Source organism: Lolium perenne, chromosome 6, assembly GCF_019359855.2.
Source record: "Lolium perenne isolate Kyuss_39 chromosome 6, Kyuss_2.0, whole genome shotgun sequence".
In the NCBI taxonomy this organism is placed as follows: Eukaryota; Viridiplantae; Streptophyta; class Magnoliopsida; order Poales; family Poaceae; genus Lolium; species Lolium perenne.
In genome coordinates, this window is record NC_067249.2 from 92,943,061 (window position 1) to 92,970,767 (window position 27,707).

The 27,707-nt window shown below is 42.0% G+C and overlaps 1 protein-coding gene and 2 long non-coding RNA genes across 3 annotated transcripts; 2 read left to right on the forward strand and 1 right to left on the reverse strand.

The window, feature by feature from the left end:
• Positions 1 to 10,544: 10,544 nt before the first annotated feature.
• Positions 10,545 to 11,977, forward strand: LOC127344906 (uncharacterized). Its single transcript, XR_007878299.2, has 2 exons — positions 10,545 to 11,189; positions 11,318 to 11,977. It is a non-coding gene; the product is annotated as an uncharacterized lncRNA (long non-coding RNA).
• Positions 11,978 to 16,940: 4,963 nt separating this feature from the next.
• LOC127344907 (gamma-secretase subunit APH1-like) lies at positions 16,941 to 20,989 on the reverse strand. The gene is made up of 6 exons (XM_051371264.2): positions 20,782 to 20,989; positions 18,914 to 19,069; positions 18,702 to 18,787; positions 18,047 to 18,172; positions 17,684 to 17,811; positions 16,941 to 17,247 (listed from the first exon to the last, which is right to left on the reverse strand). The coding sequence occupies exons 1-6, from the start codon at positions 20,892 to 20,894 to the stop codon at positions 17,122 to 17,124; spliced, it is 735 nt and encodes a 244-aa protein (XP_051227224.1). The 5' UTR covers positions 20,895 to 20,989; the 3' UTR covers positions 16,941 to 17,121.
• Positions 20,990 to 24,884: 3,895 nt separating this feature from the next.
• Positions 24,885 to 25,787, forward strand: LOC127338759 (uncharacterized). The gene is made up of 2 exons (XR_011746394.1): positions 24,885 to 25,177; positions 25,292 to 25,787. It is a non-coding gene; the product is annotated as an uncharacterized lncRNA (long non-coding RNA).
• Positions 25,788 to 27,707: the final 1,920 nt, after the last annotated feature.

Consider the following 27,707-nt stretch of genomic DNA (forward strand, 5'->3'; position numbering starts at 1 on the left):
GCGCCACCTCGGCAGCGGCTCCCCTGACGACCACCGGTGGGACGCTCACAAGGACAAGAGTCCCAGCTGCTCCGGCTCCTCCGCCGACGAGCGCTGGGACGCCCACAAGCTCGGACGTGGCAGCTCCGGTAGCTCCGCCGGCGAGCGCTGGGACGCCTACAAGCTCCGACGTGGTGGCAGCTCCAGCTGCTCCGGCTCCTCCGCCGGAGACCGCTGGGACGCCCACAAGCTCGGACGTGGCACTGGCAGCTCCGCCGGCTCCTCGGCCGACGAGCGCTGGGATGCCCACAAGCTCCGACGTGGTGGCAGCTCCGGCTCCTCAGCCGCAGAAGACCATGACGAGAAGACCAAGATGAAGCTGAAGCTTGAAGACGATGAGGACGTGGAAGACGATGATGACGTGGAAGAAGAAGCTTTCGCTGGGCCCACATTCATGCTATCGCCTGATCCAAGTGAGCTACCAATAAGAGCAAGTACAATAAGTCCTAGTCAGCTGGCTATAAGGATTAAAATAGTATATTGTTGCTGAGTTGGAGGAGAGAGGAGATGAGAGAGAAGAGGAGTGGGCTCTTATGCAAGAGCCAGCTCTAGCACGTGCTCCTAGGCACCATGTGAGAGTGAATGGTGGGCCATGCACTAATAAAGTAGTACAATTTTATAGCTCACTATTGCACATGTTGGCTCTAAGATGACTATAAATGACATGGCACTTGGCTTATAGCCGACAGTTGGCTCTACTATTGAACTTGCTCTAATAATACCCATGCTGCTGCTCCTTCCCGCCTGCGCGTGTGTGCTCTTAGAGCTGCCTAGGTGTGTCTGTGAGCCAGTGTATGAGGTATAGGTATAGGTATAGGTATAGGTATAGGTATAGGTATAGGTATAGGTGTATAGCAGAGTCTAATCAGGTCTAGGTCGAGGTCTAGGGGTCTAGGGTCTAGTTGTACTTCAGGTTAGTTTTTGGAAAACTCCAACAAATTTCATGATTGTTCCTATTCGAAATGAGCTACCAACTGACACTAGTATGAATTGGAGATGGTTCCTAAAGTTTGGTCTCTCTAGTCAAATTTTAACCTGATTCTACACATAGCAACAATGTGATCCAATTGTAGTCCAGGAAAGTTTTTCGAAAACTCCAATAAAATTTCATGATTGTTCCTATACAAAATGACCTACCAACTAACAATAATATGAATTGGAAATGGTTTCTAAAATCTGGTCCCTCTAATCAAATTTTAACCCGATTCTAAACACAGTTTCATGGTTGTTCCTATACATAATGAGCTACACCAATTGATATTAGTATGAATTGTATATGGTTTCTAAAGTTGGTCTCTCAATTAAAATTTAACCTGATTCTATACACAGTCACCACAGCTGATTTCCCGTAGGACCCCAAATAAAGAAATATATATATATATAAATATATTATCCCTTATGTTTTACCTAGAAACCAACTCGGCGGTTTTGATTTCTTTTTCTACCTGACGGCATGCATAACATAATTATTGTAGTTGCCTAAAAATAACTGGCCCTCATTTTGTTCACAATCGGTTCCAGTAATAAATCAACTGGGAAAATAATATTTTGCAACGACTTTATATTGAACTTGGGTATGTGTTCTATAGTATTCAAGCAGGGACTACACTACGAATGTTTGATGGTGTTACACATCAAAGAAATTACAAATAAAATGTTACCGCACAACCAACCATCTCACACACCGAACAAAATCCTCTCCCTCATCTCGCATGCACTAAAATAATGCCATGGTTGGTTAGTTTGTTAGGTGATGTTCTTTAAAATAACAAAGAAATTTGTACTGACAAATCGATCAAACAATTATCCTAAACTAGTCAAATGCATGCACGCTGCCACGGGTCCTCTAAATCTTTTTTCTTAACGTGCATGCAAACTTAAACACGGAAGTTTATATGTAAAAATAAAGAGCCGTAGTATTTCAAAAAAATGTTCGATTTTACTTTTTGATACCGAGAAATTTTATTCTGTGAATTTAAGCTATGATAAACTGAGTTATTCTTTAGATAGTCATAAGACTCTAGAAATATTTAGATAAGTTCGTTACGAAAAAAAGAAAAACAGTGCACAAATATGTTTCACAGCATAAATCACATCAGATTCGTCAATAAAAAATTATGATCTAAACTTCATCTAGAACTCGTTTTTACCTCACAATCCTATCTACATCTCTTATAAATCAAAATTTCATTAGAGGTTCATTTAAGTTGTCTATCTTAACATACGGGCTATCTACATCATTACATATTCACAACCGTCCGATTTTAAGCTCACGGCCTTCCACGTCATCTAAGCCAACCACATGATTAGTTTCTTCTTTTATCTGCATGGAAAATAACTACTATACTAAAGCTGAACAGGTTCGATTTTTCTCCTAATTTTGAAATTTTTTTCGGAGTAACCTGCAGCTGACACGTAGGTAGTTTTCTGGTTGATTTTCGTAGTCATTTCTCTGTGTGCATATCTGGTGCCCTCTTGCACTTGTTTTTGCTCCTTTCCTTTGGTCTGTGGTGCACTTTGTTTTGACGTGGGTGGATATAGCATTTCTTATGTTCTGGTCCTACTTGATTCAACTCACACCGCTTTGACCAAGGAGAGCAAAACAAAATCCCACCGCTGTCTCCATTGGTAAAGTTCTGGCAAGGTTCCATGCTCCGCCACTATTAAGCCGCTTCCAAGCCCCATTGCTGCCCGCCCTCAGGTCGTCGTCCTCGGCGGGCGCCTGCCCCTCCCCGAGGTCACCGGCCCCGGCGGGCGTCTGCCTCGGTCGCCGGCCTCCTCCTGGTCCGTCCCTAGGTCGTCGTCGCCGGTCGCTCGCCGGATCCCCGAGGTCGTCGCGGCCCGCACCTGCTCTGCCTCGAGGTTGCCGTACCCGGCCACCGTCTGCCCCGCCCCGAGGTCGTCACGGCCCGCAGCTGCTTCGCCTCGAGGTCGCCGTACCCGGCCGGCGTCTCGCCCCGAGGTCATCGCGGCCCGCAGCTGCTCCGCCTCGAGGTCGCCGTACCTAGCCAACGTCTGCCCTGCCCGAGGTCGTCGCGGCCCTCACATGCCCCGCCTCGAGGTCGCCGTACCCAGCCGGTGTCTGCCTCGCCCCGAGGTCAGAGGCTGCTCCACCCACTGCCCGGTGGTTCAAGTCAGCGGTCGGACCTGCGACCAACGGCGGAGGTCTAGCACAGAGGGCGTTGCCGTGGGGAATTCGGGATCTGCCGTATTTGGAAGCGGGAGGGATGGCCGCGACGTGTGGGGCCCTTCGCCTTCGTACCAGCAGGTTCCACCGGGTCGGCCGTTGGCCGCAGATGCAATGGGCCGCGCGTCGGGAGGCCGCACCGAGAGGAGCAGCGCCGAGGCCATCACCTCGCGGACGGCCGCCATTGTCTGATGCATCGGTGCGACCATGGTTCGTCCGTTCCTCCCGCTCCTTCCCATGTTCTCCTTTTTTCCTCTTCCTTTTGTTGAGCTCCGTCTTGACCGGTGACTCTCCAGGACCAAACGACACCACCACACGGAGCTTCCCCTCTGTCTCGCCTTGCCCTAGCGTCGTGCCCTGCCCTCGAGTCCCAGTGAGGCTCGCCATGCAAGGATGATGGCGACAAGAAGAGGCATCGCCTCAATTTTAGTCTTCTCCAATAAAGATGTGCCCGTCGCTGGCTTGGCCATCCACCGATGTCACAGGTTTGCTGGGAGGTGCCGATCCAAGATTTAGTTTGTGTAGTGTTAATTTTTCCTTTTCGATGCAGACTGCGAGATGAATCTGGATGATTTCTTTTAAATTTGACTCAAAGGTGAGCAGATCCGAAATGTAGTCAGTACCAACCGTCTTGGGTCTCTTCTATAGAACGCCCTATTTTCATGCCAAATTCCACTCCATGAATTTGCTTTGCAGACCCGAAAAGAGCCTAGCTGGATAGGATGGACGCTATTTGTGCCGTGCGTATGCACCTCATCTGCAGAGCTGCAGCCGAGAAATGCCAGGTATGCAGAGTCCTGTGTCAAAAATTCATGTATGCAATATATATTTTGTGATTCTTTGATGAGTCTTAGTTCAGTAGGTATCTTATAGTAATTCAGTCATCAGAACCAATTTAAGATTCTCTACATGACCTATTCTGGTACTGTTACGGTGACAGCTCCATCAAAATTCAGCGTTTGCAGTAATGATTATGTTTCTCATCTCTGTACAACACTGTAAAAGTTTATAATAATCAGTTTCAGATTGTTGCAATTTTTCTTCTTGCTGTTCCATATTCTTACAAGGGCAACTCATTTTTTGTTCAACGGGTGCCTCCATTTATTATTAAATGACCAAATTGAAACAATCAAATATATCCATTTATTATTAAATGACCAAATTGAAACGATCAAAAATATAGGTTTTTTTCGAAAAGGGGGAAAAATCGCCCCAGCTTCTGCATCCAAAGGATGCACACGGCTTTTTATTAGATTATTCATGAAGCCTTACAAGAAACAATACAAAAGATCACTCTCGAAGCAACCTAACTATACCTACAGTGGGATGTATAGGGTGACAATACACCAACTCACATCATCCAAACTAAATGCCTTCCTAAACCGCCCAATAGCAGGTGAGAAACACATCCAGTCAAGCAGACTCTCAGCGCACGCCAACACCCACGCCACAGGAGTTGCTTCCGCCGTCTTCCTCGACTCCATCTTCAAGAGAGATAATCGCATTAACCTTGCAAGACCTGCCGTCGATGCCACCATGACGCCAGACGGCTCCACCATCCACTCCTCCAACATCCGCCAACATCCAGCAGCTGCTCCAAAAACGATGCCCCAAGAGGTAGAACGACGCAGAGCGCGCCGCCATCGTCCGATCCGGGAGACCCGGACCTAGGGTTTCCCCCGGAGCAGCACGAGTGAGAGACCGCAGACTGCGACGACGATGCCTTCAAGAAGGTAGCGGCGTGACACGTCGCCATCGTCCGCCAACCGAGGTCGGAGCACGGTTTTCACCAGCAGCCGTGCATCCCGAACCCGCCGAGTGTAGTACCAAGACGGGCAAAGATGACGCCTTCGACAAGGTAACGACGTCGCCCGACGCCGCCATCATCCGCCAAGACCGAGGTCGAGGCTCGGTTTTCACCGGCCGCCATGACACCCCGGACTAGATCTCACCGCCACCCTGCCGCCCACACGGCCAGGGCCACGGGCCACCGCTCGCCGCGAAGAAGACGGCACCGCTGCCACCATCCGGAGCCGCCGCTCCGGCGTCCAGGGCCCCCGCCGAGACCACCACCAGCAGCCCCTCCAGCACCGAATATAGGTAATACATGTAAATATAGGTGCTTAGAAGAATCATTTGTTATCTAGGTTGTCATATGAGAATATAATTATCTACACATAACTGAAAATAACTCATTCGACCTTCTCTGCATGCAAGATGAGTGACTGCCTCTATGATTTACTATTTTTTTTCGAATATAGTTCGAATTTCTTGAAATACTTTCCGTTGATGTATTTGTCATGTGGAGCCTCATCAGGGTCTCGCTGGCCACCGTCGTTGCCCGCAATTCCCGCAGCCAGGTTGGCCGTGATGGATACTGGCGAATCGACCACCGCCGCCTGATGGTGCGCTCAATGTTGTTCTACTCCCACTGTAGGCGAGGCGGCGCCTGTGGCATCAGGACCATCCGGATCTGGATCAATTCGTCGAGATACAGGCCACTTCCACTGATCTATTAAGAGCATATGATTGCTTCAGAAAGGTGATATCTGCAATTAGATAACATATACATATCCAAAAGGAATTGTTGGTATAAGATTGCTTGAGAAATAATCTCTTCCAGGCGTGGGAGCAGAAAGTTGAAAATGACCTTATAAGTCTGATTGTCTGAAAGATCAAATGATTAATTTGTAGATTGTACAGTTTGAAAATTCTGCCTCTGAGGTGTAGAGGACGTTACCATCTGAAACATCAAAATGATTAATGTGTGAGTTTGGATTGACATGCTATGTGCATGGGCACATAGCCACACACACTAGAGAACTGTGAATATTTCTTCCAATTTTTTGACAAGCTACTGTATATTTTTCATGCATAAGATTTAAGAAGCGCATATATTGTACTTTTGAAGCACTTTCTCAGGAACATTGTGTCTGACAAATTAGTAATCACTTACTATAGCTATTATCCAAGAATTGCATGTTTTTACTTTTTACTAGAATGCAGTGTCATGAGCGGTTTATTTAACTGCCTAATGGAGTTCGGCTCTTGCCCCATCTTTAGTTACATGTTTTAGCTTTTTAAATTACTGTTCTTTGTGTCTGTCATGTTTACCGTCTTCCAAATTGCTTCATTTCTTTGTTGTCAGGCAAGTTCTATGGTTGATGAGGAGATTCAGTATGTTCGTCTGCCCATGGGTTGCAACACGAGTTTGAAATTGTGAGGAAGAGAATGGATGCTGAAGCAAAGAAAGCATATAAGTTACTTGACCAACTTCCATATCTCCACAAGACATGTCTATACTCAGTTATGGATGCCAGCTCCACCTCTGAAAAAAAGGAAGGTCAAAGCATTGGTTACTACACCAAACACCAGACCTCAATACAATTCAAAGAGCTGCAGCACCGTTGCTAATAGAGTTACCGTGTCTACAGCACCGTGTCTACAGCAAATTATTACCGTTCTCATTTTCAACAAAAAAATGGAAGTTTAACTTCAAGATACTTCTTTTAGTTCTGAAATTTTGTGTTGCCAGTGTAAAGTTGACAACAATAACTAAATAAAACTATCTACTGATACTTTGGGTGCTATATATTCCAGATTATCTGCTGCTACTGTAAAGTTTTGATTCTGAAATCCATATGCCCAAATACCTTATCTAACTATTTTCCATACATACATTGCCTTTTCACTCAAATCATCATACCTAAACACTAATAATCTATTGCATACAATGACCTTGCTCAACTTGAATGCAGGCTTGTGCTGACATATTGGTAAAGAAAGCATATGAAGAGTGGATGCATGATGTAGGATATGATGGTAAGACACTCCAGAGCTTCAAGCATAATCTGTCGCAAGTGATAGAGCAGCAGCTTCAACAATTAACCATGCTTCAAATGGTTCTATCAATGCACACAAACAATTATTTGCGGAACATCTACCCAAACTTCCGCACTTACTACAAGGTAATAAGATCTAAACTAAGAATCCTGATGCATCTTGTGAATATTTCATGTTTGCACTATTGTTTCTATAAGGTTATTAGTCTAATTTGAAGTGAGTTTCATATCTTCAAGTTTTCCATTGTCATTAGGTTTTCGCATGTCCAGTCAAGTCATCTCAACCTAAGGATCGAAGACAAGGAAGAAAACCACGAATCTGCCGACGTTAGTCCTCAGAAATGTCATGTTTAGAGCTGCTAATCTACCTTCAGTCTCTAGGAATAGACTTCTATTATACTGTAGTATTAAGTGTCCACCAGGAAAATAAATTACTTTGTCATGCTACTATGTTCTTTATCGTACTCTGTTTCTTATGACTTCCAAGTAGAAAGTGTCGGTAGGTACAAGTAATTAAGGTGTACTGTTCTACTAGCTAATTTCAGCAGTTTTGTGTGTTCGGAAATTAAATTCCTTCTGCTTCCACTCTAACTACAACCACATATCCGAATTTACATAATGGAACATTTTTGTTCACTGTGGATTATTTGATAAATTGTACAAACCACACCTATACATGCACTATGAGATTTTCTTACCAACTATGTTAAAGCGCATTGTTTGAACAACAAAAGCCTCACTACTTCTACCATTTCAAGAGCGTTTTAAAAATTGTAGAACACAGTTGGCACGGCGTGCCGCCGTGCCCATCCATTGCAAGATGATGCTGTTGTCGTGTCTCACGTTCGTGATGTCCAGCCCTCTCAGAAGTGCCTGTTCAGCAATCAGCATGATAGGCCTCCAGGTTGTCGGCGGGGCCGTGGTCGTTCTGTACAGTTTGTAGTTCCTCATGTTCGCCTACGATTGAGGTGCCTTTGCATACATAGGTCACCTTGCCATCAGAGGCCGCCGCACTACATTTGCTGTCATGGACTAAGGTGAGTTGCTCCAACTTCAGCCCTTACAGGTTGTCCATAGTTGCATTGAGGGGGGAAAATACGGGCCAAAGATGGAAATTTAATTTTGATCTTGTGCTTGGAGGAAGTATAAATTCAGATTTAGATGAATGCCAAAGCCTTTAGATTTTATCGGTATGAATTGAAATGTTATCATTGTACATGTTCGGGGTTGGGATATTATTGGTTGACTTTGTGATATAATGAGAGATCACGTTGGTGGTGTGACCAAATTGGTTGAACAAAGAGATGACAGTGTGCACTAGGTGTTATTATTGTTTGATCATCATTTCTTGCTTTCTAGATGTAGAATGGAACTTATGTGCTGCGTGTTTTTGACATGCACCTCATTGTGTTATTGGTCTGTTGGATTAGGCATTGCCAATATATGTACTTCTTCGTTCCATGATTCAGACATGTTAATATGATGCTGGTTGGCTATAGTTTCGACTCTTTTTATTGGTTGGATGGTCGATTTCATTCGGATTAATTTCGTATGTATGCAAGTATGCACACTATTAAGAGTTAGAGCAATTTGTCAATCTGCAATCTAACTGGCTGGTCTCACCTTTTGGTGAATTGACAGTACTCACATGCCTGCTTCCGTATTTATATAAACTACTTGGCTTCATATTTCCAATGGTGTTGGGAGTTCTAAGGAGATTCTTGTATTTCGAATATTTATTTGGAATTGAAAATTTGTTTTTATAATACAAGAAATGGAGTTACATGCTCCTCCAGAAATAGAGTTTATGCTTCTTCGAAGTGTTTACCCATAAGTAATTGGTTGCAAGCATGAACAAGAGTATGTAAGGGCGTTCTAATGCATATTAGATTTAGTTTATTTTATTATAAATCAGGTCATTCTTTGGGAATGAAAATATTTATTATTTTATTCATGTTATAACTCAAAGGTACTGTCTTTTGGCATGTTTAGTCATCCTGATTACAAAATTTTCACCTCTGAGGCCCATTCGATCTTTCTGTTATGCAAAGATTCCTTGTGTGTATTACATAATTTTTTTCAAGGTGGTGTGATGATCCGGTAAGAGTAACAACTGAATTTATGTTCTCAAGGTATTCGTTCATTGTCATGTTCTTACTACTGTTTTCCAATATTCCTCTAAGGAAATTTCTGCTTGAATTTTTTTGCTTTTTTTTGTTTCAGCAGTTTATTTTTTTGGAAAATGACATGTAAGTAAATACTAAATACTACACATAATTTCCCGCTTTTCTTTATTTTAGAAGCAAACACCTCTTTGGGAAATGTACATGGACATGGATAGTAAGTTAACAGTGTGATACCATTTAGCTGTAATTAAGTCATCTATTATTCTGCATGTGTTACACCAAGCTGCATGTAATGATTTCTATTTAGAAACTGCAGCTATATGACCGGGTCATCTAGATAGGTATTGCAGATATAGATTTAGTTTTGTAATAACTTTATTTGATCTTGCCTTCCTATTATAAAAGTTTTCTCTGTCCAGCAAGAATAAAAGTGATACAGACATTCTCCCCGTAGTTTAGTCTGCGGAATAACATAGACGTGCGAGGAATATATAGCTTGGAGTTTTGAAGCCAATAAAAAGGGGATGTCACATGGTTTAAGTACTGAAATACATATATCTTGAGAGAAATTGATTATTTAGTTACATATGCTACCTCTTCTACCTGAAAACGTACTTCTCAAAGGTTTATAGTTCCTCTGCTTAGCATAAACATGGCTAGGATCTTGTGATTGTTTTATTTTCTATATATTTTGTATAAATGATCTCGACTTTGCGGTTGTCGTTAGATGGCATAGCGAGGCCGAGGTCGGCACTCAACACCTAAGAGACACCAGTTTCCATACCAGTTCATTGGCAATCCTCCCTCTTCATCTTTTCTCAATCGGTTTGTCTGGTACCATTGGAATAATGATACATTAATTTCATTTTCCATTTCTGGCAGGCAATTCTACAAGCACGCGCGGGCACAAACGTTGATGGACTTGACCTGAACCTTTACCAGCAATCTTTATCATCCTACGACAACATGAAACCAGACTACTAAGCTCCACGGCGACATGAACCGAAGTTGTTGAACAATTTTTTAATCATTGGGAGACAACATGAAGAGCTTGAACCTAACAATTCTCAGTACTGCCGGTGCATTTAAGGCAGCCACGGAAAGTTCGGAGTCTAATGACCCAACTGGACACATCAAATTTTAGTAACAGGATATGCCCATCATTTACAGAACAAAAGGTCTGTCCAATTTCCATTCATGCCACTATTAATAACAAATCAGTAGTAACCTAGAGGACACAAATGCTAAAATTCAAGAAAGCTATGGGTCAGTCACATCAACATGATTGTAGTACAATATTGTTGGTATGCATTATGCAAACATGGATTGATATAGAAGAAGCAAGGTCTGTCCAATTTCCATTCATGCCACTATTAATAAAAATCAGTAGTAACCTAGAGGACACAAATGCTAAAATTCAAGAAAGCTATGGGTCAGTCACATCAACATGATTGCAGTACAATATTGTTGGTATGCATTATGCAAACATGGATTGATATAGAAGAAGCAAGTTTATCATACTACAGATTATTTTTTATAAGTGTACATCATAACACAAACCTGTCTTTCAATAGGGTTAGATACACTTGGAACTTCTGACTGTCTTTTTGATACTAGCATAAGCATTTAGGACTGATAGCTATATTGAGGGGTTTTTATTGTTGGATTGTTATTTTCTGTTCTCTTAGTTAAATATATTTGGAAAAGGTATAAGAAATTTATGCATTGATACTACATGAGCATGACCAATACTCCAATATATGCCTGTATAGATGGAACAGGTAAGGAGTATTTGTACCATTTAGACAGGATTATTTTTGGTCTTGCTTACCTGCAATAAGCTCGGTTGAGTAATCTTGATTTTTTTCAGTCGAATTTGAATGATGGAAGAGTTATCAATTTACCAGCCTGGCCAAGCGAATGAAAATGCTGCAATACTTGGGTTATTGGTTTCACGGAAATAGTTGATTGGCAATACACAAAGCACAAGTATCAGTAAGTAATATCTTTTCCTCTATACCCGCTCATATAAAAGTTGAACTTTGTGACCAACTCTTAAACTAATTTGTATCACGGATTCACTGCCGGGTTTCGCCGTTCCTCATACTCTCTTGGTCATACAGCGTTGGCTGCATCTTAGAGAGGGTAGCTGGAGATATTTTCAACTTGGTAGCAACAGCCTGCATAAGCAATCAGCCTTGATGTAATAGATGGGGATGGTTGCACCGACCTGAAGACAGGAAAAGTTATATATCAAGAAGTACTAGACTGCCTGCACCCTGCACATACATGTCCTTTACTTGACTTACTGCACCGTGCACATACATGTATGTTCATTTGAGTTATGCTTTCTAATATATGTATGCTATGTAGTCAAACAATTAGTTTGCTGCTCCTTTGTTTTCATGATGCATTTGTGCGTGCTGATGCAGTCTTAAAGGGAATGCATAGACCAAAGACTGATAATTTGGAATCCATTGCAGGAGCGGGGGTCATGCTCAGGAAACCAGTTGCAGATTGCTGCAAATGACAGTTGCAAACCGTTTGGTACTTAAGCTACCTACGGCAGGTGTATTTCCAGACAAGATCTATTCAGCTTAGATCAGACAACTGCTACATTATGTGTTTCTTACCAACAATTGATTCCATGTTATGGCATCGGTCAATAGTTTTGTATTTGTACATCGTGTTGCCCTGTGGCTGTAACCAATGTAGTGAAGACTATCCTTTGTCTCATCTATCGTTAAATTATTTCTTATCGTTTTAACCAGTTCACTTAGTAATGACCCATGGTCTATGTATATTTACCTCTTGCCTTGCTTTTTCCGATTTTATTCGTGTGTATGCACATAACATTACTCTCATGGCCATGGAAAGAGATTGACTATTAGCTTTTCTATTGCCCCATTACTATGGTGTGCTTTCGTTCATAGATGTAGTGATTCATGATCCATGCGGCTAAGCTATGATGTACTAGCTGGCAACGAAAACCCTGAGAGTAGGCCCACCAAGGACACCAAAGAAGCAACGGATACAGGTCAGGAGAGGTAAGCAAACACACAACCACTAAACTTTTGGGATCTTTTTGCAACAATTATATCCACCATATCCTGATACGAGCTCGACAACCGTGAGCAAAAAAGAGGAAATGGCAAGATTCGGCTACTCGGTCAGCCAAGAAAAGATTTCCCTCCTATGTTCAGTTTCTCCATGTTAGAGTAAATTCCTTATACTCGCCTCACAAGTACAATTTACCACCTTTTCAACTCGCGGATACCACCTGGGCGCGGCGTGCCGGCGCGCCATTACATGCTAGTTATTGTAACGTATTATTCCTTTCCATTGACGCCAGGATACCAAAGAATTCCATCATCTGTTTCGATACTCCCTCCGTACCGGATTAATGGGCAATTACGCACTTCGAGAGTCATGTTTGACTACAAATTTGGTCAACAAAAGATGAGATATATGCCACAAAAATTATACCATTGGACTCGTATTTAAAAAATATTTCCAATAATATAATTTTTGTGATATATATCTTATATTTTGTTTACCAAATTAGTAGTTAAACTTGTTTCTCGAAGTACGTATTTGCCCATTAATCCGGTATGGAGGGAGTACTTAATTTATGTGTAACACTTGTGGAACACCCGAGCCCCTTTGCCTCCTGTAAGTTAGCAAACAAACTGGAGAAGCCAAGTAGACGACACCGTCATAAAGTATTTACTCCACAGGTCTTCTCTACTTCCTTCCATGAGTGCTGATCCAGATCAAACACCAGGTTGTAACCCTGCACGCCGTCCCCGAGATTGGCTTTATGGCTTCAAGATAATCTCATCCATCGCCGGAGATTCATCTTGCCATTGCATGGTGTGCTCTGCGTCGCTGCTTATATGGAGAAGATTCCTTGCTTTGAAACATCTCCCGTTCTGGTACATTTGAGCCACCAATTTGAATTGGATCGGATGACCCAAAACCGACATGAATAGAGGTATATATTGGTTAAGCGTGTAAACTCCAAACATGATTGTTGCATTAAGGAGAAGAGTAACATAATGTTCTGTCCGTATATACTACCTCTGTCCGGATTTAATTGACGCCAATCAATACGTTATTTGTTCATTAGCCTTCTCTCCCCTGCGTCGATTAAATAGGAACGGAGGGAGTAAATCATAGAATTAACCAAACCTTGTCCGAATTTCTGTTTTTTTGCAGGCTGACAGCCTAGTACATAGATATGAATTGGCTACCGACCCTACTATGTAGGGCGACTTCTTTTGGGCTCCTGCTTATGCAGAAGCCAGCTTATAGGAAATGGTGGGGAGAAACTGTGGTGGGAAGAAGCTCCTAGAAGCAAGTTCCTCCTATTTTTTTGGGCTTCTAGGAATTTTGCTTATTTGAGGTGTTGAGTTGTGAAATGCCTGTAATGTCCCTAAATTGGATATGTGTTCAAAATAACTTATAATACCATAGATATGGTCGTGTTAGTGAAAAATTAGCTATAAATGAATGAAGAAAATTAAAGAAAGTCTAATAATAATTAGAATACGGTGTCGTAGTATAATTTAGTACAATCCAAAATAAAACAAAATGTCATAGTGTATTCATAACTACAATACAAGAACTTCTCACGCAATCATCGCTAGCATCAATGGTACGAGTGACAGGATCCCTTCCTAGACCAGATGCATGTTGGAGCAAACCCTTCCAAATAGTGTAATCTTTTTTAAGTGTTTCCCATCTATTTTTCATTTGCTTTTTATCATACTGTCTCTTTGTGCGCGTGTTGAAGTTTGAAACCAAATTGGCGTAACCATTTGCATTCAAAACTTGCACCGGACGATTATTTTTGTTCACTTCTTCGATGCAGCAATCAAGAAAAACACGGTGAGCAACGGGATCCCAACTTGCTTTCACATGTTTCGGCTTTCCAATCTAGATGCATAACAACATCAGTCAACCGTAGCAGACCAGAATGGCAGAATTTATATTCGTGAATGTACATGCATAACAACATAACAACATCAGTAAACCAATGTACATGGACAGATTTTACATCAAAAGTGCCCAGATTTTTATTCGCACATGTAAATGCCAACATCAATAAACCATAGCATAGATCACAAGTGCCCAGAATTTAAATCATAGTTCACATGGACATATATTAGCTCACAGCCATGAACAACTACACATACACAGTAGCAGCAACAAACTGACATCAATCCACAAAATAGAATCAGTTCATGGTGCAAAAAGATGTCCGAAATTGGAAGGAAAGTGGTAGTTACCGTGGGCACAGGGGTCGTCATGGACTGGCCGAAGGTGTCACCGGCGGAGGTGGATCGACGACCTTGCTTGCCGGGCTTGCGGGGGCGCGGGGGCGGGGCCGGCTACGATGGCGACGGCGGGCCAGCAGTGGTGGCGACGGAGGGGCAGGTCCGGTAGCGGCGATGTACGGGGCGGATGCGAGCGGAGAGGCCGGCGGCGGGGCCGGCGGCGGTGGAGCGGCGGGGCCAGCTACGATGGCGACGGCGGGCCAGCAGTGGTGGCGACGGAGGGGCAGGTCCGGTAGCGGCGATGGACGGGGCGGATGCGAGCGGAGAGGCTGGCGGTGGAGCGGCGGGTCCGGCGGCGGTGGAGCTGCGGGTCCGGCGGCGGAACCCTAGCGAACGCGGGCTTCTCCTGATTTTTGCTCGGGACGATGGGGAGAGATCTGTTTTCGTTTTCTTTTGCTTTTTTCTTTTTGTTATTCGGTGACCAGCACTTCTCGGTGGCATCTCCTGTAAAATGCTCTCAATTCTGGGGCCAAGTTGACATACCGATTCGGCTAACTAAAGGAGAAGCTCGGGAAACTGGGTCTGGGCAGTTTCTAGATTTGCACTACGGCGTTACTTCTCGGTGGAATTAAGCTGATCATAAGCCTGAGAGTTCTTTTGGGCTTCACCTGTTTGGAACCTAGAAGCACCTCCATAAGCCCAAAAGAAGTGGCCCTAAGTACGCTATTGTCACAAATGGTACATTCTCACAGTTCATCACCCTCTTCCGTTGATATGTTTCTCTATCAACATCTGAATGTAAATTTTGACTGTGCTCTTTTCTTACCAGATCGCAACAACTAAACATTCAGGGGACTTCCAAATTCCAATTTTCACTAAAAGTGACATTGAATTACATATGAAAGTTCCTCCTCAATGCTCGGCTTGTTGGCTTGGACCTGAAGAAAATAAGTTATTCAGATTTGCTATGTCTCAGTTGATGAATTCGTTAAGCCTCAGTTATCTGAAGAAAAATCCCTGAATCACACTTTTCAGCCGAAAACTGTAATTGCACTTTTTTGCCTGAAAATTGCAACTGAAGCGAGTTACACTTTCTTTAAACTGCACTTACACTTAGATTTGTGGAGTTTGGGAAGAGCTAGTTGGTGACATTATTAATCATCAAGCTTTGGCTGTTGATAGATCAGGTTCGGTTGTTCTATAATACCTCTTGTGTAACCCGCAAAGAAAATCACCAGTTCTTGACAGTTTGGGTTTGCAAGAATCGATCGCGCTTGGCAGTTAGTATATCTGGTGGCAAAGACGAGATAAAGTTAAAGGGATCTAGGTAGCGACCCGTCAAATTCAGCTTTTGCTATTACTGCTTTAACATCAAATTTTCATGTGGTCGAGCAAACATCAAAACAGAAAGATGTAGCAGACTATGTCGGTGAATGGATCGACAAACTGAACATGGACGCATCATTTTCTGTGGATGCCTCAGGTTTGGTGGGAGCTGTTCTTCGTAATTTCCGAGGTGAAGCGGTGACAGGTTTGCCTGCCTTGGCCTATGGAGAACATTCTAAGTGCAACGACCACTGAAGTCTTAGCTCTTCTAAATTGCTTGGAACTTCTGGGACAAATGGGGTGCGCTTAGGTTAAGGCTAGTGCTATGAAAGACATTTCGTTTCAACATTGTTTGAGGTATGCGAACGAGGTTACTCGTCATTTGGCAAGAAATGCATAGAGTTCAAAGAAAATTTTAATGTGGGATGGTGATCCCTCATATTTTATTCTACCGTATGTTATTTATGATGTAACAATCTTGTCTAATCAATAAAATCCACCAGGCATTCTTAAAAAACATTTAGTTTGTGCTAAAAATAACTTGCAGAATTTCATTAAAGTTTCTATTGATTTTGTCAAAGTTCTTCCAAGGTATATACCCATAATCTGTTTACGTGGCATCAAATCAATACATGATTCTGGCTAGGTCACCATATATGACAGGCTGAGACCCAGTAATAATTACACCCCGCAAAGAAAGATGTGGGAAAGAAAAGAGAGAACTTCGTCCACTGCATTGGTACACGATTTATAAGCGAAGAAAAGATGGAGAGTATCCCTCCGCAACAGTATCATTCAGTCCACAAGAGGATGCACGTCACAAGAACGGACAGAGAAGTTGGCGGTGGCACTTTTAACCAAGTTTTCAAATAGTTGGCACTGGCACTTTTAACCAAATCATGCAATCAACATGATTACATTCAAATAAAAGGTGGCTGAAATGTTCTTTAAAAATATCTCACAAAGGGTGAAGGCAATGCAATGGTTTGAGTTATAGGATAGTTTGTTGGGTCACAAAGTGCTAGTATTTGGCGAGGAAGATCTTGGTGAAAAGTGTGAAATACTCTGAAGCAGAGATTATTAACTATTTACCTTTCTCCGATGAAGAGATTATTAACTACTGCAGATAAAACTGAAACCATCGCAGTGGAACAACCCAACATACCTCGATTTCTCACACCCACAGTTTTGCACGCGTTTTTATAAGCCACTACTGGCAAAATCACCAAATCTATACATATTGTTGTCCTAGTACAAAGATACAAACAAGCTGATAAGGAATTACCATGAACGTGCATGGCAAGCACTAGCTGTTAAAACTGTCAATGCTCGTGCTCAGTTAATCTCTGTCCTACCATTCGCCACGAGTACTGCAAGGTCAGCGCAGCCATCACACATAATAAAGGTGTACCAATGAGGCAGCCTCCTGGCGCAAGGTTAATTAGTGTCTGAAATGAACAGATCACACAATCATGTTAGGCACAAATTCAGCTGTACATACTGCAGTTTCTGAATCGTATACCCGGCTAAACAGCACAAGATATGATAGCAGCATTCACAATGTCATACCATATGCTACTTGATAACATAAATATACCTAATTGAGATATAAAATATATTACTACCATAACCAAGTCATGTGATATATTTTTAGAACGATGCCAAAATAAATGTAATAATGTAAATATGAAAATGCTTCAACCATTCAGTCATCATCTGTTCACATTTATACAAAGAAACATTCATTGTTTGATATATCAGTGCTGTTGTACAAGATCATAAAAGAGACAAACATAGATCTGTTAAAGCATTGTCATGTATGTTGTTAAGAGACAGCTAGACACTTCACCCAACATAGAAATTTTAAGAACACCAAGCACTTACCATTACAGCAGCAATCAGATGAACCACTGGAACGAAAATTTGGTCGCTCTTCTTTCTCTCTCCATATCCATTAAAAGCAATAATCATTGAGAAAGTATGGATGACCAAGAATCCAAGTGAGATAATTGCTGCCAATAGCACATAGGATTTAGCAGAGGAAAAAAAACAAGAGAATAAATTTGTGCATACAGTACAAGTGGGGGTCTTGGGGAAACAAACTATGTGACAACATAACATTAAGTGCATTATAACTATAACCAACAGAGTTATCTTACAAATTAGTCTACCAGCCATCCAATTAAAAGGAAGGCTTCTTCACTTCCTTGCTGACACATATTAGGGAGTAATAAAAAATAGACTTACCTGACACAAGGAAAAATGGCATCCTTGAGCACCTTTCGACATAAAATGTTGCTTGACCAAATGCTGGAGTTAAGAGGCTGAGGCAGAAAAAGACTGCATGAGCCAGTCCATGACCTAAACCACCAGCTGCACGAACATATCAACACTTAAATGACCAAACAGTTTCAGTTTATAGCTTGTGATATCCTGGAAATAAGGAAGAACAAATGCTCCCAATGAGCAACTGACTGCACATCCTTGGATTTAATATTGACTCGAGTTACCAGTGGGGTCCATGATTATATAGTTCCAGATAAAATTTGAAGAGCCATCAGCCATATATGCTGCGCTTGGTCTATCATGCCTAGAGGAATTATTAGCCCACAAAATACTGTTCTAGTGGATGCTTGTAAACAATATGGCGTGCACTTGGTGGCATGCCTTTTTTTTTTCTTTTGCAATACATGGCCCTCTAAAAATCGAGATAGTATGATTCATCACATACCCAATTACGATATGCGCATGATTAATTTGAAGAAAAAAATGATGGTAGTGATATCTACAGGTGTCTAGTTCCAACTAAAATCTTGGGACTAACACTAGACACTGATAGCTAAAAATTCATGTAAAATGACAAAACTTTGGAACATTTTTAAGTATCACCTCAACAACTTACCCAAAGAGATTAGCATCTTGTCTGTCAAACAGAGACGTGGTTTAGCAATTCGGTCAGCAAAGGCATCTAGCATCTCTTCCACTTTCCTGGAAAAACAGTTACCACCATATATCACTATGAAAGAAATCAACCACATATTCCATATTTACAGTGTCTTGGAGCTTAAGAAGACAAAACTGAGGGAACATAACTTCAACATTTTTTTCACCTACTTGTAAAGCCTCCAGAAGACAAGACGGACACCTTCTTGAAATGCAACAGATGTAAGGATCAAAATTACATAAGGCCACCACGCTCCTGATTTTAGAGGAAGAAACCCCCTCCATATTCCCGAGAGAACAATCAAACTTACAAGCCAAAACAATGTGCTGCACGAATAAATTTTGGCAAAAGTTAATATTTAAAACAAAATAATGGATTTCCATTTCAATGGTTATAAAAGAACACATAATTTTAGGGCTAAAGAGTCAAACAACTCAGTAGTGACGTTTGGGCAGAACAAGATAGCGACTACGGGGAATTGTGTGCTTGTCCTCCTGCTACAAACAGGGCTTGTTGCTTTTTGGGACAACCAAGGATCTGAAGACAATGTTGATACAGATAGAGAAGGGTTTTACATTATTTAGCGTGTCAAAATTTGTACAATACTAATACTGGGCATTTTAGTTATTATTTTGAAACAACGGAACTTAGAAAGGGATGATATTGGAACTCCTACATTGGGATGACCAAGTCACTAACTTCTTTTTGAGAGGATCATTCAGATATTTCAATTAAGTGTTTCCTATTTCACCTACAAGAGTTCTCTATCGATTGCAAAAGATGTTCCAATCAAGTAAGGCCATCGGTACGCTCTATTAAGTCATATTGCCGTACCAAGCAGTTCAACAAATCATATACTCCCTCCGTTCCTAAAAAAGCTTCGCAACTTTTTCTAGAAACGGATGAATCTATAGCTAGAACATGTCTATATACCTCCATATCTAGATAAAGTTGGGAAGTCTTTTTTGGAACAGAGGGAGTATCACATATATAGCCTTAGGACCTTAGATTTCTCAAAAGAATGTTAGCCAGTTAGCAACACCAGCATGCGCTGAGCCTTTGTGTATTCTACGTCTCCAAACCAAGAGCACATTGAAATATTGTAAATTAGTTTCATGTGGTCAGGTTAATAGTTTTTAAACATCACGCTATGGTCCTATCCTAAACGTGTTTGCATGTTTCAAAAACAATCCATAGATTAAGGCTTGGAGCGAAGCCACAGACATGAAATTAATGGTGTCGGTTGCAGCACGAAATCATTCTTATGTCTATATATTACTAGAATAAGCTCATGACCCCACACATAACTGAGAATAATATTGAAATAATTTTTAAGATTTCAGTTCCATCGATGAACACACAGACTCATGTCTCAGAGGTATATGACTATAATACATGGCAGACCAAATGACAACTGAGTTTTGTTTCAACTACAAAATCACCTATTTTTTAATGAATTTCATCATAGACCGTTCATCATTCTGTACAGTTCACCCTGCTACACAGCTACAAAACAGTGTATCACTTCCTAAATCTCCCGTAGCGTCAGAACTAGCAAGTGACAAAGTATGTAAAGCACTAATGCACATCCTGTGGATCCTACTGTACACACCAACGCAAGCTATAACTATGAGAAACATGCGCAATACTTTCAAGAAAACGCCCTAGGAGTGAATTTGACAAGCTCGTTCTAAACCAGATCCACAGGTTATGCTCACAGGCAATGTACATGGATGATTGATTCCAAAGCATCCACACCATAGAACCTAAAATCAGCAGCGTATCGTCGGTCTCGCAAAGACGCAAGCCGGGTGAGAAGAGTGGAATCCGCAAGGAGCTGCAAACCCTAGCACAAGCAAAACCACGAAGCAGCCAAATACACCAGCCGAATTTCACCCCATGCTCTCACGCTGACCCGATAACCGTGCTCACCGCAAGCAAATAAAAACCCCCGACAACCGCGCTACTGTGCGATTACAACAGAATTGGAAGGAACGATTCGACCGAAACGCAGCAGATGAGGTTTTAGGGGGGAGACCTGGAGAGGAGGGTGAGGACGAGGAAGGGCTTCCTGGCGATGACGCCGGCGAAGAGGGAGAAGGCTGGTCCCAGCGCGATCAGCGCATACCCCGCCCCCGCCGCCACCGTCATCTCCTGCCGCCGCGGGTCCTGCCTCCGGCGATTCAGGGGAGGGAGGAGAGGTAAATTCCGGTCAGGAGTGGGGCCTCACGCGGAGATGAGAGAAGTCCATCTTACTTTACCGAAGGGCTGTTGTTGAATTACTACGACTCCTACCATTTTTTTTCTTTAAATAATTACTAGTACAAATGCCCGTGCGTACGCTACGGGTAAATAATTTAATAACATGATTAAAATACAAATTTCACATAGTTATGTCATGGGATGGAGCAATAATCGGAGCAGCGACATCATCATATTCATAGATCAAAAAGACTTCCTAGCAATATCCAAAGATGTAAAACTTGAACGCTGCTACGGAGTAACAAGCACATATGGATCCATCTATCAAATGATGGTCGCAATGCATTTTCCCACCCTGGCCCACCCCTTCTATCACGACCAAGGACATATCGAGTGGTTTCTGCTCTTGTGGTGCTTCCATGCTACCGAACAACATAAGCACAATTTAAACAATATAAGTGCCCCCTCTACATAGCCTGGCACATGGCAGCCTTCAGTCCAGAGCGACATCACCTCCTCCGCTTCTGTGCCGCTCGGTCCACGTGAGTGACCACATAGCTGCCACATCTAGTTCTCCCCGTTGCTCCCTCCTCCCACCATGGTACATTTGTCCCGATTCCCCTCCACATGACGGTGTCATTCGAAACCTCCTCTTTTCGGCGCGGGGTTGCTAGCCTCTCCCCCGCACTGCACAAACAAGGAGACGTGCTCACCCCAAGTGTTACCATAGTATGATTACCACTCCCAACCCGAGTGTGCATGTCGGAGGCTAAATAGATGGTAACATGAAAGATTCATCAAACTTACCCATCGGTATGTTGATGGGCTCCACCAATTTGTGTTGTCGTTGTAGCTATTTTGCATATGTCATAGTGTGACCTTGTTAATGGGCTCAGATACGTAGGTGGTGTTTGGTTTCGAGCCACATTTTAACAAGCCAAAATTTAATAATTTGACATGTGTTTGGATCTTGCTATACATTGAAGTTCCAAATTTTATTATCAAGTGACCCATCAGTGATTTTTTACAGTAACATTGTAAAAAAAAAGTGGCTTCCAAAAGATGGGAGATTGCATCTGCGCCCCGCGGGGGACATGCGTAGAGCATCAGCTAATTTCTCCACATCGACTGCCTTTGTTCTGTCCGAACTTGGAGCTACAGTAAGTGCGATGGAGCCATGGAGGGCGTAGAGGATGAGGTCACCGCGATGGCCTCTGCAACCCCGTTCGCCCCTGTCCCCTTCCTCGCTCCCACGCACGGCGAATCCACCCGCCGTTGGCCACTTTCGTCTCTCGCCGGACGCAAGGCTGGTCCGAATCGAGTGAGGCAGGTCGGACCTAGAGGAGGTGAATCTCGTGTGGGTGCATCTGCTGCGACCGGCTCGAGCATTGAAGCCAGGACCTGGAGGAGGTGGTTCCTAGGTGGCGCAGCTTCTTCAACTCGGTCGAGAGGGGCAACACGTAGCTGGAGGCTACAGATCTCGTGTAGCGCAGCCACTTCGACCGTCTCGACGGCGGCAGGCTGGAGCTAGCTACGCTTGACGCAGCGGTCGCGAATCGATATGTCACGCGTCCTCCTCCGACCACAAGTGAGTTGCTCGGTGTGATGCCTGCAGTTCGTATACTCGGCTCCACCTCCACATGTGTACACAATTTCTTTAATTTCTGCTCTTGCTTTCTTCATGTAAAGAGATTCGATTTCTTTCTTGTTGAGTAGGAGCACGAAGTATGCTTTGTGGATATTGAGCTAATTCGATGGACATGCTGAGGCTGATTCAGTCCATGTTACATACCCAGAAGTTACAAACTTATAATAGGTAGAAATTACTTGCAGCTACGAAATTGATTGAGTTGGGTTCAGTACTTAGCATACACCTTAGGTTTGCTTTGGACCTCCAGTACATGACATACAACTTGATTTTGTCCTGTCATCATGGTACATAGAGGGTAGAGATCGTCATGGTCTGTTGCTAACAATAATTGTAGTTAATGTCAGTGCATCTGAAAATGATTATACTCGAAAACTAATTACAAGTAGTCCATAGTACGTTGACAAGAACAGAAAAATGGCATTCGTTGTACTGTACAAGTGTTCCGTACATAATGCTTAATGCCTTTAATGCCTTTTCGCTAAAACCGATATTTTCCGCATCATAATTTTTATAAAAGGAATAAGCCAAGCGTTATGAAGGTGGAGGTGCAGGAATCGCACGCCCTGCTCTTCCCCGCCTTCGTCGAATCAGGTCGCCGAAATGCATTTGAATATGAAATGATGAATGACCTGTGAAGATGACACTTGTAACAAGAAAGACCAATTAGACTAATTGGCATTCAACGATGAGTTGGGCTCATCATAATCACCCGAACAATTACTGGATAGTTTAGCAGTATGAGGTTACCTAGGCTGGGGAAAAAATGGGAAATCCCCACCTCAATTTGATGCGCTGAACAACAGCTTACTGAACACACAAGCATTGGGTACATGCGCCTAGCTAGCTGTACAATAGACCATGAGATGCATGGCATAAATATTATGGAGACAGTAACAAGGCTATAGTTTGCTATAGAAACAAGCATATCAACACATTTTTGATATAGGAAGTATGAGCAGTCAAGAGAAAGAACTATTAAAGAATAATCTGTACATGATCTTTCACACTCTGTCTTTCACCTTAAGATTTAACTTGGAATGAACACTGATCTGATGTTTCCAGTTTCCAATCCTTTGATTACTGCAGATTTGAAATAAGAAGGCAAGGAGATTGCGGATCAGCATGAGGAGGAAACAAGCAGATTCGAAAAATTCCCCAATGCATATCCTTCAACACTCAAGCTCTTACAGAGTCTTCTAGCGGCTAGCACTGGACCAAAAGTAAGAGCAACATTTTCTCGGTATGTCATTCAAATTCGTCCTTCCAATGCATTTCTTCTTCCTTGTATATTTATAGCAATGTAGACTTCCATGTCCTCCATTGGAATCTTAATATTAACTTTTTCTCCAAGGTAAATGAATCTTGTGTTGTTACTTCTATTGTATTGAAGCTTGTGATGTTTCTATATGCATTGATTGCACAGTATTCCTGGTTGCGACGCTGTAGGGTACATCATATAGCAAGTCAAATTCTGTTGTGTAATGGATATTCATCTAAGAGAATTTTTAGATCTGGGATTTTTACTTAGGTCCTTCTTGTAATGTTGTTTTAAATACGGTTCAGATCCGACATGGAATGTTGATTTTTAAATACGACGAGTGTTCATTTGTATGTGTGATGTGAGGTTACAGTAGACATTGAAAAAACACAAGAGATGGTCGATAGTGAAAGGAACCACAAAGAGATGTACATTTTCTTCATTTGAGAATTAATTCGTAAAGCTTTTCATGATTCAAAAAATTAAGTTATTAGCCCTTGTTGTTCAAATTTGTTCTTCCTAGATAGGTTCCAATATAATTGGTTTGTTCTCTGATAATTGCATTTAATCACTGAAATAACTTTGGCATTAGGAAACTACAAATTACTGCATATATTATGATCTCAAGAAGAAAATAAGCCCATGGTTTCAACTGTTCAGCAGTGGAAAGGGACACCCCCAGATTTTTATTATGGGCAACATATTAGTTGCATCCAGAGTATTATGACAGATTTTACAGGGAAATAATCAGCCTTAGGATAGGACTGCTTTCTAGGGAGATTTCACTTGCTGTGGGACTATGTTATAATCAGCCTTAGTATAAAATCCACCCTAACATGGAATTCACCTACATGCTACACTATTTATACGGCAGTGGCAACTAACATGGAATTTAGCACATTTGAGGCAAAAGTCAACATCATCTACTTTGGGTCAAGGGAGATGCAGGAGCTATAAAAGATTTTGCAATTCCATGAAAGGTATATCTTTATTTTCAATACACAGGCATCTACTTTCAAACCAGTTTACAGGGGAGACAACCATTATAGGATCCACCCTAATATTCCATTATCTGAATTCACCTACATGCTACACTATCTATACGGCAGTGGCAACTAACATGGAATTTCCTTTGATGTTTTTATGTACCACAAATTTAGCACATGTATGGCAAATGAAATAAGCCAGTGAGTTAGCACATTTGAGACAAAAGTCAACATCATCTACTTTGGGTCAAGGGAGATGCAGGAGCTGCAAAAGATTAGGCTAGACGCATTATGACCGGACACACAAGGCCTCCTAGGGAATCTGATATGAGGCAAGGTAAATAGATCTCAAAGCATGAAATCTCAAGTATCCTATCAGATTGGTATTAGTGAACTATTAAAACATTATGATCTGACAGATTGGTATTTGTTCAAACCATGATTACTGCAGATTCTCACATGATGGGGAAGTTCTTCAAACAAAGTGCATACAGCTGGTGATCCGCATGAGAGTAAAATACATACAATTTGTTACCTTTTCTGGTGATCCGCTATTTCCCTGATGGGGAAGTTCTTCAAACAAAGTGCACGTCAAGTTTCCTCAGCAATTTGAAAAGTGCATACAACCTAGAGGTGTGGTGTGGTTATGTACCTTTACTCTCCCTGATGATTCCAGGAGTTCTGGTACCCTTTATATGCACGCACCAGAAAGCATGGCTGGGCGAGTAGGATTCTAACGATATTGTTGATCCGCAATGATGGAGTTTCCTTTAAAATGTGAGAGATCCCTAAAATGCTGGAGTTTCCGTTGAAATGTTGCAGTTTCCTTTGAAATGGCTGGGCGGTTTCCTTTCCTATAGCCCTGACATAATGGTGTGTTGATAAATTAGTGTGTACTTTCCTTTCATGTAGCCATGAATTATAATGCTGCGATTTGGTTGTCTGTAGAGATGCTGTGCCACGCTGATTATGCGCTGGACTTTCCTATTTTGTTGCACTGAAATGATGTTGCCGTGCTGAATTGTTTGAGGCAAGGTGGGAGGGCAGATTGGTCATGTTGAAAATATGTGTGATGAAACCTCCGACCGGAGGAAACAGAGGAAGTTCTTCCTTTTTAGATGGTAGAGATTATGAGTAGCGAATTTTTGTATTTCCTCCCATTCTTATTAATTACCGCTAATAATGAATGTATTTAGATATATTTTAGTTCTACATACATCCATATTAGAGATAAATAATATAAATTGGAAGGAGTATTTTAGAACAATTTAACCAATAAGTCACCAACTATCGGATATTTTTAACGGAGTTGTTGGATTTTTTTTTAAATCGGTGGTGGATAAAAACTATCAGGGCTGGTCACATGGTAGGAAGCGTTTCGTCCTTATAGCGTCCTTTTCTTTCCAAAAAAATCTTCAATTCTTCAGAAGGAATGATTAAATTATAACCATTAGATTTACCTGATCTAACTTATGTGACTAATACCCATCGTGGCCATCGCCTCTTCACTAAACCATGTTGATCGCTTCTCCTCTGTTTCGGCTGACAATCAAAGGATTCACGTCTTTCTCTAATTGTTGCTCGGGCTGCTGGAGGAGATGGGGTCCACGGACCTTCGCTCAATGTTATAACTATGTCCCTAAAGTTGAGGTTTCGTGGTTTTAGGGTGGTTACATCTCAAATACGGCGACGCTACATCGAATAATGGAACCTTAGCATCAACCTCATCTCGATGACGAGGTTAACTATGTTGAGGAGCCATTGTGTATGTTTCATCTTCAGGCTTGTGCTCAGCTTTGTGCGAGGTTGGTTTGGTCACCGGTATATTGGTCTTGTTGGCGACATTTTCTTCTTATGAGCATGTTGTTTCCACCTACGGATGTTCACGAGCAAAACTAATGGCTGTCATCGACGATGCCGAACCATCAACATAACCGTTGCACATGTTGAATGGCTACCACAACTAATTTTACAAGGAATATCTCTGTACAGATCTTTGTGGATCTGTGTCGGAATCATCTCAAACTAAATAGGGATATTGTAGCAAGCAAAGGAATACTACATCATTGTACCAGCGATGGAGAAATGTCAAATGGGAAGCTCTATGGTGGCACACATCGTGTCCCTCGTCACTGAAATGGGACTGACTCGCTCGGGAACAAGCACGTGGTTGAAGAACTTTCCCCTCTAGTCAGTACTTTCCGAGTAGCGCAAGGCTTCTTCGCTGGCAAATAAACAAATTAATTTAATTTCCTAATATTGCGTGAGCTTGAGTAAAGAAAGACAAGTTTAGTGCAGAAGACGTTTGGGCTGCAGAAAAAAATCTGCTTGCGTCATGTCCTATTGGGAGTAAAGGTAGAATGGATGTCAACACAAAACATCTAGCTTCCTACATTTGAGGTAAAATATTCTGCATTGTGATTCCATAATCATCAACTACGAATCGTAATACAATTACCAATAGAACCTTGGACCACTTAGCGACAACTATAAGTGCTAGAGCGAGTTGAAGGCGCGCTCGTTAGAATCGAGCAAATCATTATAGTAGAGGTTGATGTAGTAGATATATAAAGTCGTAGTGCTAAAACCTCGTAGGACCAAAGCACCAGAGTGTATATATGATGTATCTGACAATATTGATTTTGTATTGTATATGTTAATGTTTTTTTCCTAAAACTTGATCAAATTGTACATAGTTTTTTCTAAAAAAATATAAGACTTACTTATTGGAGTGGAGGCAGTGTATAATTTCCATGTTAGTCTTGGACGTTCACCCCGAATCATCAATCATACCGATGATGAAATCAGGGGTTGACCGAAGTTTGGTCTTAAAAGGAAAACACGGTGATCAAAGTTGGACTTTGCCA